At 40.6% G+C, this 12,509-nt stretch overlaps 1 protein-coding gene and 1 long non-coding RNA gene across 15 annotated transcripts in view; one reads left to right on the top strand and one right to left on the bottom strand.

Annotated features, from left to right (window-relative positions):
- Positions 1–6,099, top strand: part of LOC118377633 (neuronal cell adhesion molecule-like) — a 182,303-nt gene extending 176,204 nt beyond the window's left edge. The window contains exon 32 of the mRNA XM_052466345.1: positions 3,844–6,099. Coding sequence (XP_052322305.1) covers positions 3,844–4,066 — 223 coding nt within the window. The 3' untranslated portion in view covers positions 4,067–6,099. The remainder of the gene's footprint in view (positions 1–3,843) is intronic.
- On the bottom strand, positions 342–1,404 carry LOC127908334 (uncharacterized). 14 transcript variants are annotated; one of them, XR_008066862.1, is made up of 4 exons: positions 1,115–1,404; positions 743–1,003; positions 564–632; positions 342–508 (listed from the first exon to the last, which is right to left on the bottom strand). It is a non-coding gene; the product is annotated as an uncharacterized LOC127908334 (long non-coding RNA). The 14 variants fall into 14 exon arrangements; XR_008066858.1 differs by having other exon boundaries at positions 342–577; positions 688–1,003; positions 1,060–1,183; positions 1,239–1,404; XR_008066863.1 differs by having other exon boundaries at positions 342–577; positions 688–1,003; positions 1,060–1,183; positions 1,294–1,345.
- Positions 6,100–12,509: the final 6,410 nt, after the last annotated feature.

The following is a 12,509-nucleotide window of genomic DNA, read 5'->3' as shown; positions in this document are numbered from 1 at the left end:
TGATGTGCGTGATGTGGTGAAGATCTTATAAGAAAATGACTGTAGGCAGTATTGTATTGGATGAAATCCGAGATATGTACAGTATATGTTATCCAGTATGAAGCTACTGTTGCAGGGACATGGCCAACACTGAGAGTACTGTCAATCCCAGGGCTAAAAGGATGCTATTTAAAGTTTATACAAGGCAAAATGCTATTGTTATTCTGCCCACGTCATAACTCTATCTAGTTTGTGATCCTAACATGAGAGAAACCCTAATCTGTCCATTCAAATAAGAAAATAATAGACAATATAACAGAGTTTATATCGTTCAAAAAACAAGTATTATACAATATATCACAAGGCTAAATGTATGATATAGAGTGCCTTTGTGAAGAAATATCAAACTTTCCATCGATGCCATTATTCCAACCAAGGTGGACTAGAGCTTTATGTCAATAGAGACATAACAACCTAACTCTACTGACCTGTTCTGGTGTGACTGCAGTAAGTCCTGTACTATAACCACCTAACTCTACTGACCTGTTCTGGTGTGACTGCAGTAAGTCCTGTACTATAACCACATAACTCTACTGACCTGTTCTGGTGTGACTGCAGTAAGTCCTGTACTATAAACACCTAACTCTACTGACCTGTTCTGGTGTGACTGCAGTAAGTCCTGTACTATAAACACCTAACTCTACTGACCTGTTCTGGTGTGACTGCAGTAAGTCCTGTACTATAACCACCTAACTCTACTGACCTGTTCTGGTGTGACTGCAGTAAGTCCTGTACTATAACCACCTAACTCTACTGACCTGTTCTGGTGTGACTGCAGTAAGTCCTGTACTATAACCACCTAACTCTACTGACCTGTTCTGGTGTGACTGCAGTAAGTCCTGTACTATAACCACCTAACTCTACTGACCTGTTCTGGTGTGACTGCAGTAAGTCCTGTACTATAACCACCTTACTCTACTGACCTGTTCTGGTGTGACTGCAGTAAGTCCTGTACTATAACCACCTTAACTCTACTGACCTGTTCTGGTGTGACTGCAGTAAGTCCTGTACTATAACCACCTAACTCTACTGACCTGTTCTGGTGTGACTGCAGTAAGTCCTGTACTATAAACACCTAACTCTACTGACCTGTTCTGGTGTGACTGCAGTAAGTCCTGTACTATAACCACCTAACTCTACTGACCTGTTCTGGTGTGACTGCGGTAAGTCCTGTACTATAACCACCTAACTCTACTGACCTGTTCTGGTGTGACTGCAGTAAGTCCTGTACTATAACCACCTTACTCTACTGACCTGTTCTGGTGTGACTGCAGTAAGTCCTGTACTGTGTGATGTAACTGTTGACATTGAGCACCAGCGTCTACACTTACAGGTGTAATGAGATGTTATTATTTCACATTTATTTAACTTGTATAGCCATTTTCATTACATAAAATAATCTCAAAGCTCATATTGTTAAAGAAAGATACATACTGCTATGTTAGTGGCTGCCTTATGCTTAGACATAGAAGGGCACAGTAAAACACAGATAGCTTGGGTTACCAAGTGTACATGATAGTCAGTCTAGTATGGAGTCTGCAAAACTAGTTCTGTGTACAGATGAAAACAATTTTCCCATTTTAAAACTTTCAATACTGCAATGAAAGGATCTGTTTATACTACTATATAGTGATCCCTGTGTGTGTGTGTGTGTGTGTGTGTGTGTGTGTGTGTGTGTGTGTGTGTGTGTGTGTGTGTGTGTGTGTGTGTGTGTGTGTGTGTGTGTGTGTGTGTGTGTGTGTGTGTGTGTGTGTGTGTGTGTGTGTGTGAGTGTGTGTTGATGAGGAGTAAAGGGGTTATGTATCGCTCACTCTCTGATCATTCTATATGCTCTTCCTCACTCTGTGTATAAGGATGTGTACTGCTAGGTGTCAGGCAAGGTAAGGAAGGGTACTGCTAGGTGTCAGGCAAGGTAAGGAAGGGTACTGCTAGGTGTCAGGCAAGGTAAGGAAGGGTACTGCTAGGTGTAAGGCAAGGTAAGGAAGGGTACTGCTAGGTGTCAGGCAAGGTAAGGAAGGGTACTGCTAGGTGTCAGGCAAGGTAAGGAAGGGTACTGCTAGGTGTCAGGCAAGGTAAGGAAGGGTCCTGCTAGGTGTCAGGCAAGGTAAGGAAGGGTACTGCTAGGTGTCAGGCAAGGTAAGGAAGGGTACTGCTAGGTGTCAGGCAAGGTAAGGAAGGGTACTGCTAGGTGTCAGGCAAGGTAAGGAAGGGTACTGCTAGGTGTCAGGCAAGGAAAGGAAGGGTACTGCTAGGTGTCAGGCAAGGTAAGGAAGGGTACTGCTAGGTGTCAGGCAAGGTAAGGAAGGGTACTGCTAGGTGTCAGGCAAGGTAAGGAAGGGTACTGCTAGGTGTCAGGCAAGGTAAGGAAGGGTGCTGCTAGGTGTCAGGCAAGGAAAGGAAGGGTACTGCTAGGTGTCAGGCAAGGTAAGGAGGGGTACTGCTAGGTGTCAGGCAAGGTAAGGAGGGGTACTGCTAGGTGTCAGGCAAGGTAAGGAGGGGTACTGCTAGGTGTCAGGCAATGTAAGGAAGGGTACTGCTAGGTGTCAGGCAAGGAAAGGAAGGGTACTGCTAGGTGTCAGGCAAGGTAAGGAAGGGTACTGCTAGGTGTCAGGCAAGGTAAGGAAGGGTACTGCTAGGTGTCAGGCAAGGTAAGGAAGGGTACTGCTAGGTGTCAGGCAAGGTAAGGAAGGGTACTGCTAGACTGGTGTGAGAGGAGGAACCAAAGAGCTGCTATACTGTCATGTCTGTTAGATAAACAGTAACTAAAGCCACTTGGTGAAAAGGGCCTGTTGTAAAATCCATCCCAGGATTACACCACTGTCCTTATGTGTCTTCTAAACGGTTATGAGGTGTCATAAAACCTACACAGTGATGTTATAACATATCATATGCAGTGATTTTGATCAGTTAACTGTAGATTGTATCCTGGTCCCGGTAGTCATTTTTATTCATTGTGATATAAGCTGACATAACCTGTTATGAATGTTAATAACACATGTAGTAAATTATTAATAATCATTAGTGAAGCTTTATGAAGGATTGTTCACCTGCTATTCACAGTCAGGAATCATAACCTCACATCGATTTCAATGTTGTCTAACTAATGTTTTAAAAAAAAAGAAAACGTTATTTGCTGTTTCTTCATTTGTTTGCAAAATTGTAATAATTTGTATTTTTTTTTGCTTTGAGTCATTTGGCTGAAAATGTGCTTTTCATATGTGTTTATTTATATCATTGCCTTGGATTTTCTGTTTTTCATTGCAACCTTTGTTGGTGATAAAAGTTTGTGTCGAGCAACACAGCACATGTTATTATTTTCCACCTCATGTTATGCTTTCATGAGGAATTCAGAACAGGTATGATTTTGCTTGAATTCCCCTTTTGCGTGATGGAACCAACTAATCGATCATGTCTCTCATTTTTGTTTTAGACTTGGGGCAAAGTAAATTCTGCTACAGAAAATGAATCTGCTGCAGTGGACAGAAATGTTAATGACTATCAGATGTAGTACTATTTGAGTAAATATTTAAGTATTTATACAATATTATCATAAGTAACTAAAATTGTAGACTGATGGGCTAGATCACTGGATCAGGCCTTAGGCTATCCTACTTTCCATATTAATCCTACTTTCCATATTAATAAGGGAATTACAAAACTACCAAAGGTAATTTGACCTGGGAAATCAAACTAAAATGAATTGGCAGCCCTTCAACGTTCCATCTAAAAGAAAAAAGGCCACGCACTAAACTCCTTGTTTACATTCTCATGTCATCATAACACCTGCATGTCCTTTTCTCCTAGTGACACTGAGGACCATAAGCCGTTAAAAGGGAGCCGCACACCTTCTAACGGGACGGTGCACAGGGACAGCAGTGACGAAAGTTTAGTTGACTATGGAGGTGGAGATGGACAGTTCAACGAGGATGGGTCTTTTATTGGGCAGTACAGTGGAAAGAGCTCCATCAGGGAAACTGCTGAGGCCCACTCCCCGGTTAACACAACCACTATGAACTCCTTTGTGTAGCCAGTCAACTGGTCAGCCAGGCCACTAGTTGGCGCTACAGTATATGCAACTTTTTTGTGTAGCTAGGCCACTAGGCAGCGTTGCGGATTCTTATAGCTAATTAGACGTTTATCCTCCCAGCCAATAGGAGACACTGTGGTGACTGTTCCATCCCCCCATATCACAGGGCAATCACATCATCGTGTGGCTTATCATCATCATCATCATCATTACATGCCCCACCCATCTGCACCCAGAACCACCAATGAGAACCACCCTGCTGTCACAGACACATAAGATACACATTGGAGATACTAGATACTCCTGGAGGACTACGATTCTTATACAGTGCATGGAAATCCTGAGATGATGTACATACATATATTAACATATTGAGATGAACACTAATTAGTATATTATACACGGAAGACATTGTCTATCTTGGGCTACTATGCGGTTCACATTTGTATCATTTACCATATTGTTTTTACAGTCAAAGCATTATCTTGATATTATTGTGTATGTTAGAGGTGCTTTTTGTCCCTCAGGGCCACCATAAAGAGGCATCAATGTCTTGGTGGACCTAGTGGTGAAATGAGTTACTAAATGTATGGCTATTATTCTATGTATTTTTGCAAGACAGTAACAAAGGTAAAGGTTGAATTTACAGTAACAAAGGTAAAGGTTGAATTTACAGTAACAAAGGTAAAGGTTGAATTTACAGTAACAAAGATAAAGGTTGAATTTACAGTAACAAAGGTAAAGGTTGAATTAACAGTAACAAAGGTAAAGGTTGAATTTACAGTAACAAAGGTAAAGGTTGAATTTATATTAACAGTGAAAGGTTGAATTAACAGTAACAAAGGTAAAGGTTGAATTTACAGTAACAAAGGTAAAGGTTGAATTTATATTAACAGTGAAAGGTTGAATTAACAGTAACAAAGGTAAAGGTTGAATTTACAGTAACAAAAGTAAAGGTTGAATTTACAGTAACAAAGGTAAAGGTTGAATTTACAGTGCAGGATTTTGCACAGTATGTATATGCAGACAGAGAGCTCCTAAATGTAGTATTCTTTTGCTGCGAATGCAAATGCTGATGCTATACACGCCCTCATGACGTCATCCTCATGACCTTTGACCTGCGTGTGACCTCATTTCCTGTGGTTGCAACTCACATGATCTCCCCTGATGGTGACCTTATGCCTCTTCTTGACAGATGGTGCCCTTTATGGCTCTTCTTGTGGTGCGTGTGTCCGTGTGCACGTGTGTGCTGTTGTTGAGGGGATATTAGTCATGCTAGGAAAGAGGTGCTCACAAGTATGAAGTACATTTGAGGTGACAAGGGTTCGCAAGCTATTTTCTTTTCTTAACTTGCATCAAGTTTTACGTTGTTGTTGTTTTTTTACAGAAATGTTGATTATTTGTTGAATTTGTAAATATATCATTTTGAATGTACAGAGAAACACAGCTGGAAGAGCTTAAAGGGATAAAGGGATGGTTCACCTAAATTACAAAATTCGATGACAACCTGAAAGGAAGAACTGCATGAAATAGTTTGAGAGAGCTGTGTTCAATATAGGCTACTATATATATATATATATATATATATGTATTATTTTGTTTTTCTTTCTTTTTTCTTAGCTGTGAACATTGTACTTTATTGTAACTAACAGGACAAAATGTTGCCCATGAGTTCAAAATGTTTTTTTTTTCATTTGTCAGAAATATAGTTGTGTGTTTCTGAAATGTCACTTCTCTGTATTAAATGAAACCATACAGTACTCAGTAAACATTGAGATTTAATGTACATTGGAGTGTTTGATAAGTACTATATATAACATTGTGGTATTCTGCTTCAAGTGGGTTATTCAGCACAAAGTCTACCAAACTCATCCACTCTGTGACAGTATTGCAAAACGGTTGTATTCTTATTCAAAAACAGTTTCAAGGTTTTTACTAACAATTTATGTCTCTTTTCATTTATATTTAAGTTTCTCCACTTAGTGCAAGAATGAAGTGGAAATATAATGAATGAATAAAATATATTGATCTGCTTTGATGTCAGTTCTATTTTCTACTGTAAAGCTTCATTCTGACTGTTCTTCTGCCCTGCAAGCAACCGGAGCATCGAGCGTTCTCTGTTAGGACCAAGGTAACGTATCTGATGAAGGCAATTATACAGCAAGAGCTACAAAATGGTCCCCTAAATATTACATTATACTGTATTAACCCAAATGAGTCCCATTTTGGACGTTGAGTTACAGACTTCTTGGTTGTAGCGTTGTATTAGTCTTCTGTATCAACATATACCAATCATTAGTCTGTGTGATTAACGGGAGATGAGCTAGAACAGTGTGTGAGACGAGGGCAGATCCCGAAGGGGCCCAGGGATGGGTATTTTATACAAAACGTCTGTAGAGTCGAATGGTTTGAGCTACAAAAAGCTATTTATGAAAAACGGAGACTTTTTATCTATGATACTCACAGACCACACTCCAGTCATTAGAAGGTATGAGGCTCTTCAACAGAACATAGGATATCCCAGGACATAGTGTCTATAATACTGTAAGGGCTTCTTCAACAGAACATCATAGGAAACCCCAGGACATAGTGTCTATAATACTGTAAGGGCTTCTTCAACAGAACATCATAGGAAATCCCAGGACATAGTGTCTATAATACTGTAAGGGCTTCTTCAACAGAACATCATAGGAAATCCCAGGACATAGTGTCTATAATACTGTAAGGGGTTCTTCAACAGAACATCATAGGAAATCCCAGGACATAGTGTCTATAATACTGTAAGGGCTTCTTCAACAGAACATCATAGGAAATCCCAGGACATAGTGTCTATAATACTGTAAGGGCTTCTTCAACAGAACATCATAGGAAATCCCAGGACATAGTGTCTATAATACTGTAAGGGCTTCTTCAACAGAACATCATAGGAAATCCCAGGACATAGTGTCTATAATACTGTAAGGGGTTCTTCAACAGAACATCATAGGAAATCCCAGGACATAGTGTCTATAATACTGTAAGGGCTTCTTCAACAGAACATCATAGGAAATCCCAGGACATAGTGTCTATAATACTGTAAGGGGTTCTTCAACAGAACATCATAGGAAATCCCAGGACATAGTGTCTATAATACTGTAATAAGATCACATAGTTACTGTCACAAACTCCACACAGTTGTCACTGACTAGTTGGATATTCATTTCCCACTGAGCAAACCATTTCTGTACTTACAGCTTCATATCAATTCATTTTGATCAGGTTTTCTCTTTGGTGGACCTTATTTTTTTATTGACATTTGTCAAAACTCATGAATGCAACTGTTTATGTCAAATTGTTTTGGGTTCAAATTGTTTTGTGTTCTAATTGTTTTGTGTTCTAATTGTTTTGTGTTCTAATTGTTTTGTGTTCTACTTGTTTTGTGTTCCAATTGTTTTGTGTTCTACTTGTTTTGTGTTCTACTTGTTTTGTGTTCTACTTGTTTTGTGTTCTACTTGTTTTGTGTTCTAATTGTTTTGTGTTCTACTTGTTTTGTGTTCTAATTGTTTTGTGTTCTACTTGTTTTGTGTTCTACTTGTTTTGTGTTCTACTTGTTTTGTGTTCTAATTGTTTTGTGTTCTACTTGTTTTGTGTTCTACTTGTTTTGTGTTCTACTTGTTTTGTGTTCTACTTGTTTTGTGTTCTAATTGTTTTGTGTTCTAATTGTTTTGTGTTCTAATTGTTTTGTGTTCCAATTGTTTTGTGTTCTACTTGTTTTGTGTTCTACTTGTTTTGTGTTCTACTTGTTTTGTGTTCTACTTGTTTTGTGTTCTACTTGTTTTGTGTTCTATTGTTTTGTGTTTAATTGTTTTGTTCTACTTTTTGTGTTCCAATTGTTTTGTGTTTCTTGTTTTGTGTTTTTGTTTTGTGTTCTAATTGTTTTGTGTTCTAATTGTTTTGTGTTCTAATTGTTTTGTGTTCTAATTGTTTTGTGTTCCAATTGTTTTGTGTTCTAATTGTTTTGTGTTCTACTTGTTTTGTGTTCTAATTGTTTTGTGTTCTACTTGTTTTGTGTTCTAATTGTTTTGTGTTCTACTTGTTTTGTGTTCTAATTGTTTTGTGTTCTAATTGTTTTGTGTTCTACTTGTTTTGTGTTCTAATTGTTTTGTGTTCGACTTGTTTTGTGTTCTACTTGTTTTGTGTTCTAATTGTTTTGTGTTCTACTTGTTTTGTGTTCCAATTGTTTTGTGTTCTACTTGTTTTGTGTTCTACTTGTAGCCATGGTTGGCCTGAAAATACAATGTTAAACCACTTAATTCTGAGTCTAAATATAAGGGATGGACATAGAGATAAATGAGTCAGATAAATGAAAGTCAGATAAATGGAAAGCCGATTTTTGCTGGCGTCTCATGATTGATTTAATCATGATAATCTCATAGCAGCAGTGTGGTTTGCTCCACTACAGACCAAGCCATTGGCAATGGGAATAGAGGACGATGTTTTCACACTTTCACAGAGCTGGGGGGTAAGGTGTGTGTAAGTGTGTTTCACACCTTCACAGAGCTGGGGGATAAGGTGTGTGTAAGTGTGTTTCACACCTTCACAGAGCTGGGGGGTAAGGTGTGTGTAAGTGTGTTTTCACACCTTCACAGAGCTGGGGGATAAGGTGTGTGTAAGTGTGTTTTCACACCTTCACAGAGCTGGGGGGTAAGGTGTGTGTAAGTGTGTTTCACACCTTCACAGAGCTGGGGGGTAAGTTGTGTGTAAGTGTGTTTCACACCTTCACAGAGCTGGGGGGTAAGGTGTGTGTAAGTGTGTTTCACACCTTCACAGAGCTGGGGGGTAAGGTGTGTGTAAGTGTGTTTTGGTGAGAGGCTATATTTTGTCATGAAAAGAATGCTAAACACATTGGGGTGCTTAAACCTGGGATATTTTTAGCGATGAAGGACTTCCCGAGGGAACTTGGGTGAAATGAAAACACACGTCAGTTTACAAGCCCCCTCAGGGCCCAGAACCAGACTCTCCCTGACAGGAAAAGGTAGGAGGAGGAGTCCCTCCTAAAATACACCAATAACATGCTGTGAGCCAGGCTGCTGAGTCTTATGAAGTCTGCTGCTTGCCTCACTGTAAACTGGAGGGAGAGAGAGGGAGATAGAGTCACAGAGAGAGAGAGAGAGAAATTAATAGAGTCACATAGAGGGAGAGAGAGGGAGAGATGGATAGAGAGTCACAGAGAGAGAGAGAGAGAGAGAGAGAGAGAGAGAGAGAGAGAGAGAGAGAGAGAGAGAGAGAGAGAGAGAGAGAGAGAGAGAGAGAGAGAGAGAGAGAGAGAGAGAGAGAGAGAGATAGTCACACACAGACAGGGAGTGAGGGAGATAGAGTTGCACAGAGAGAGAGAGACAAGGCAAGAAGGGCATTCTATGCCATCAAAAGGAACATAAATTTCAACATACCAATTAGGATTCGGCTAAAAATACTTGAATCAGTCATAGAGCCCATTGCCCTTTATGGTTGTGAGGTCTGGGGTCCGCTCACCAACCAAGACTTCACAAAAAGGGACAACCACCAAATTGAGACTCTGCACGTAGAATTCTGCAAAAATATACTCCGTGTACAACGTAGAACACCAAATAATGCATGCAGAGCAGAATTAGGCCGATACCCACTAATGATCAAAATCCAGAAAGGAGCGTTTAAATTATATAACCACCTAAAAGGAAGCGATTCCCAAAACTTCCATAACAAAGCCATCACCTACAGAGAGATGAACCTGGAGAAGAATCCCCTAAGCAAGCTGGTCCTGGGGCTCTGTTCACAAACACAAACACACCCTACAGAGCCCCAGGACAGCAGCACAATTAGACCCAACCAAATCATGAGAAAACTAAAAGATAATTACTTGACACATTGGAAAGAATTAACAAAAAAACAGAGCAAACTAGAATGCTATTTGGTCCTACACAGAGAGTACACAGCGGCAGAATACCTGACCATTGTGACTGACCCAAAATTAAGGAAAGCTTTGACTATGTACAGACTCAGTGAGCATAGCCTTGCTATTGAGAAAGGCCGCCGTAGGCAGACATGGCTCTCAAGAGAAGACAGGCTATGTGCTCACTGCCCACAAAATGAGGTGGAAACTGAGCTGCACTTCCTAACCTCCTGCCCAATGTATGACCATATTAGAGAGACGCAATTCCCTCAGATTACACAGATCCACAAAGAATTCGAAAACAAATCCAATTTTGATAAACTCCCATATCTACTGGGTGAAATTCCACAGTGTGCCATCACAGCAGCAAGATTTGTGGCCTGTTGCCACGAGAAAAGGGCAACCAGTGAAGAACACACACAATTCTAAATACAACCCATATTTATGCTTATTTATTTTATATTGTGTCCTTTACCATTTGTACATTGTTAAAACACTGTATATATATAATATGACATTTGAAATGTCTTTATTGTTTTGAAACTTCTGTATGTGTAATGTTTACTGTTAATATTTATTGTTTATTTCACTTTATATATTCACTTTATATATTATCTACCTCACGTCTAACACGTTTCCCATGCCAATAAAGCCCTTGAATTGAATTGAATTGAATTGAGAGAATCACACACAGGCAGAGAGAGAGAGAGAGATAGAGTCAAAGATAGACAGAGAGAGAGAGAGTCACAAACAGACAGACAGACAGACAGACAGACAGACAGACAGACAGACAGACAGACAGACAGACAGACAGACAGACAGACAGAGAGAGAGAGAGAGAGAGAGAGAGAGTGTGTCACAGACAGACAGAGAGGGAGAGAGAGTGACGGACAGAGACAGAGAGAGAGAGACAGTGTCATAGACAGACAGAGGGAGATAGACAGTCACAGAGACAGAGTGAGAGAGAGTCACACGCAGATAGAGAGTGAGATCGAAAGTCACAGACATAGAGGGAGAGACAGGGATAGAGTCACAGACAGACAGAGAGGGAGAGATAGATATATAGTTACAGAGAGAGAATGAGATATAGTCACAAACAGACGAAGAAAGAGATAGAGTCACGCATAGTCCTTCTGTACAGTTGGTAGAGATGGCGCTTGTACACAGACAGGGTAGTGGGAGTCACAGACTGACAGACGTAGAATGTATGCAGTCACATGACTGTAAGTCGCTTTGGATAGTCAAAGACAGACCTAAATGGAGATATATTATAGTCACAGACAGACAGAGAGAGATAGTCACACACAGTCACAGAGAGAGAGATAGAGAGTCACAGACTGACAGAGAGAGATAGAGAGTCACAGACAGAACGATAGATAGTCACAGACAGACCGGGAGATACAGAGAGTCACAGACAGACAGAGAGAGTCAGAGAGAGAGAGAGAGAGAGAGGTGAGAGAGAGAGTCACAGACAGAGGGGGAGTCACAGACAGAGCGGGAGATACAGAGAGTCACAGACAGGCAGAGAGGGTGAGATAGAGAGTCACAGACAGAGTGGGACACACAGAGTCACACAACACACACACACACACACACACACACACACACACACACACACAGATAGAGTCACAGACAGAGAGAGATGAGAGATAGATTGAGAGTCACAGACCGAGAGAGATATAGCATCACAGAGAGAGAGAGAGAGATAGAGAGAGACAGAGAGAGAGAGAGAGAGTCACAGAGAGAGAGAGAGTCACAGAGAGAGAGAGATAGAGAGTCACACTGACAGAGAGAGATAGAGAGTCACAGAGAGAGAGAGAGAGAGAGAGGGAGTCACAGAGAGAGAGAGTTACAGAGAGAGAGAGAGAGAGAGAGTCACAGAGAGAGAGAGAGAGAGAGAGAGTCACAGAGAGAGAGAGTTACAGAGAGAGAGAGATAGAGAGTTACAGACAGAGAGATAGAGAGTCACAGACAGAGAGAGAGAGAGAAAGTCCTGATAAAACATGATAGTTCAGCTGTCTGTTGGCGATCCCTTGTTGAGACTTCCGTCCCCATTATGGGCATGTATATGGATGTAATTGGGAGGGAACACACACACCGTCTGGTATATGCGGTCACACAAACACAGTCACTCACGCAAGTACCCACACAACACAGCACTATACACTGAAGTGTGGACGTCTGGTGGATGTCTGGTGGCTCTTGGACCACTTCTCTGTTTGGCAGGGATACTTTACCTTCTGTTAATTTAGGTGGATGGGGCTTCTCTTTCCGCTGGGAAATTTATTGAGCGTAATTATTTCACCGGTGTGTTCACAGTATTTATAGCAGTACATAGACCAGCAACTCAAACATTCCTGAATGTACCGAGAACCAAATGAAAGGTCCAAAATAAGAAGGCATTAAAATATGAATTTAAAAAAACAAGCTCTATAATGTCTCATCAATACATACAAGTGTAATGATCTGCTGTCCTCTCACAGGTACCAAGCCAGATGGTATTTGTCATTTGTAGCCCGTCATGTGATCTCCCAA

This window comes from Oncorhynchus keta, chromosome 17 (assembly GCF_023373465.1).
Source record: "Oncorhynchus keta strain PuntledgeMale-10-30-2019 chromosome 17, Oket_V2, whole genome shotgun sequence".
In the NCBI taxonomy this organism is placed as follows: Eukaryota; Metazoa; Chordata; class Actinopteri; order Salmoniformes; family Salmonidae; genus Oncorhynchus; species Oncorhynchus keta.
This window is presented reverse-complemented; position numbering and strand designations above follow the sequence as displayed.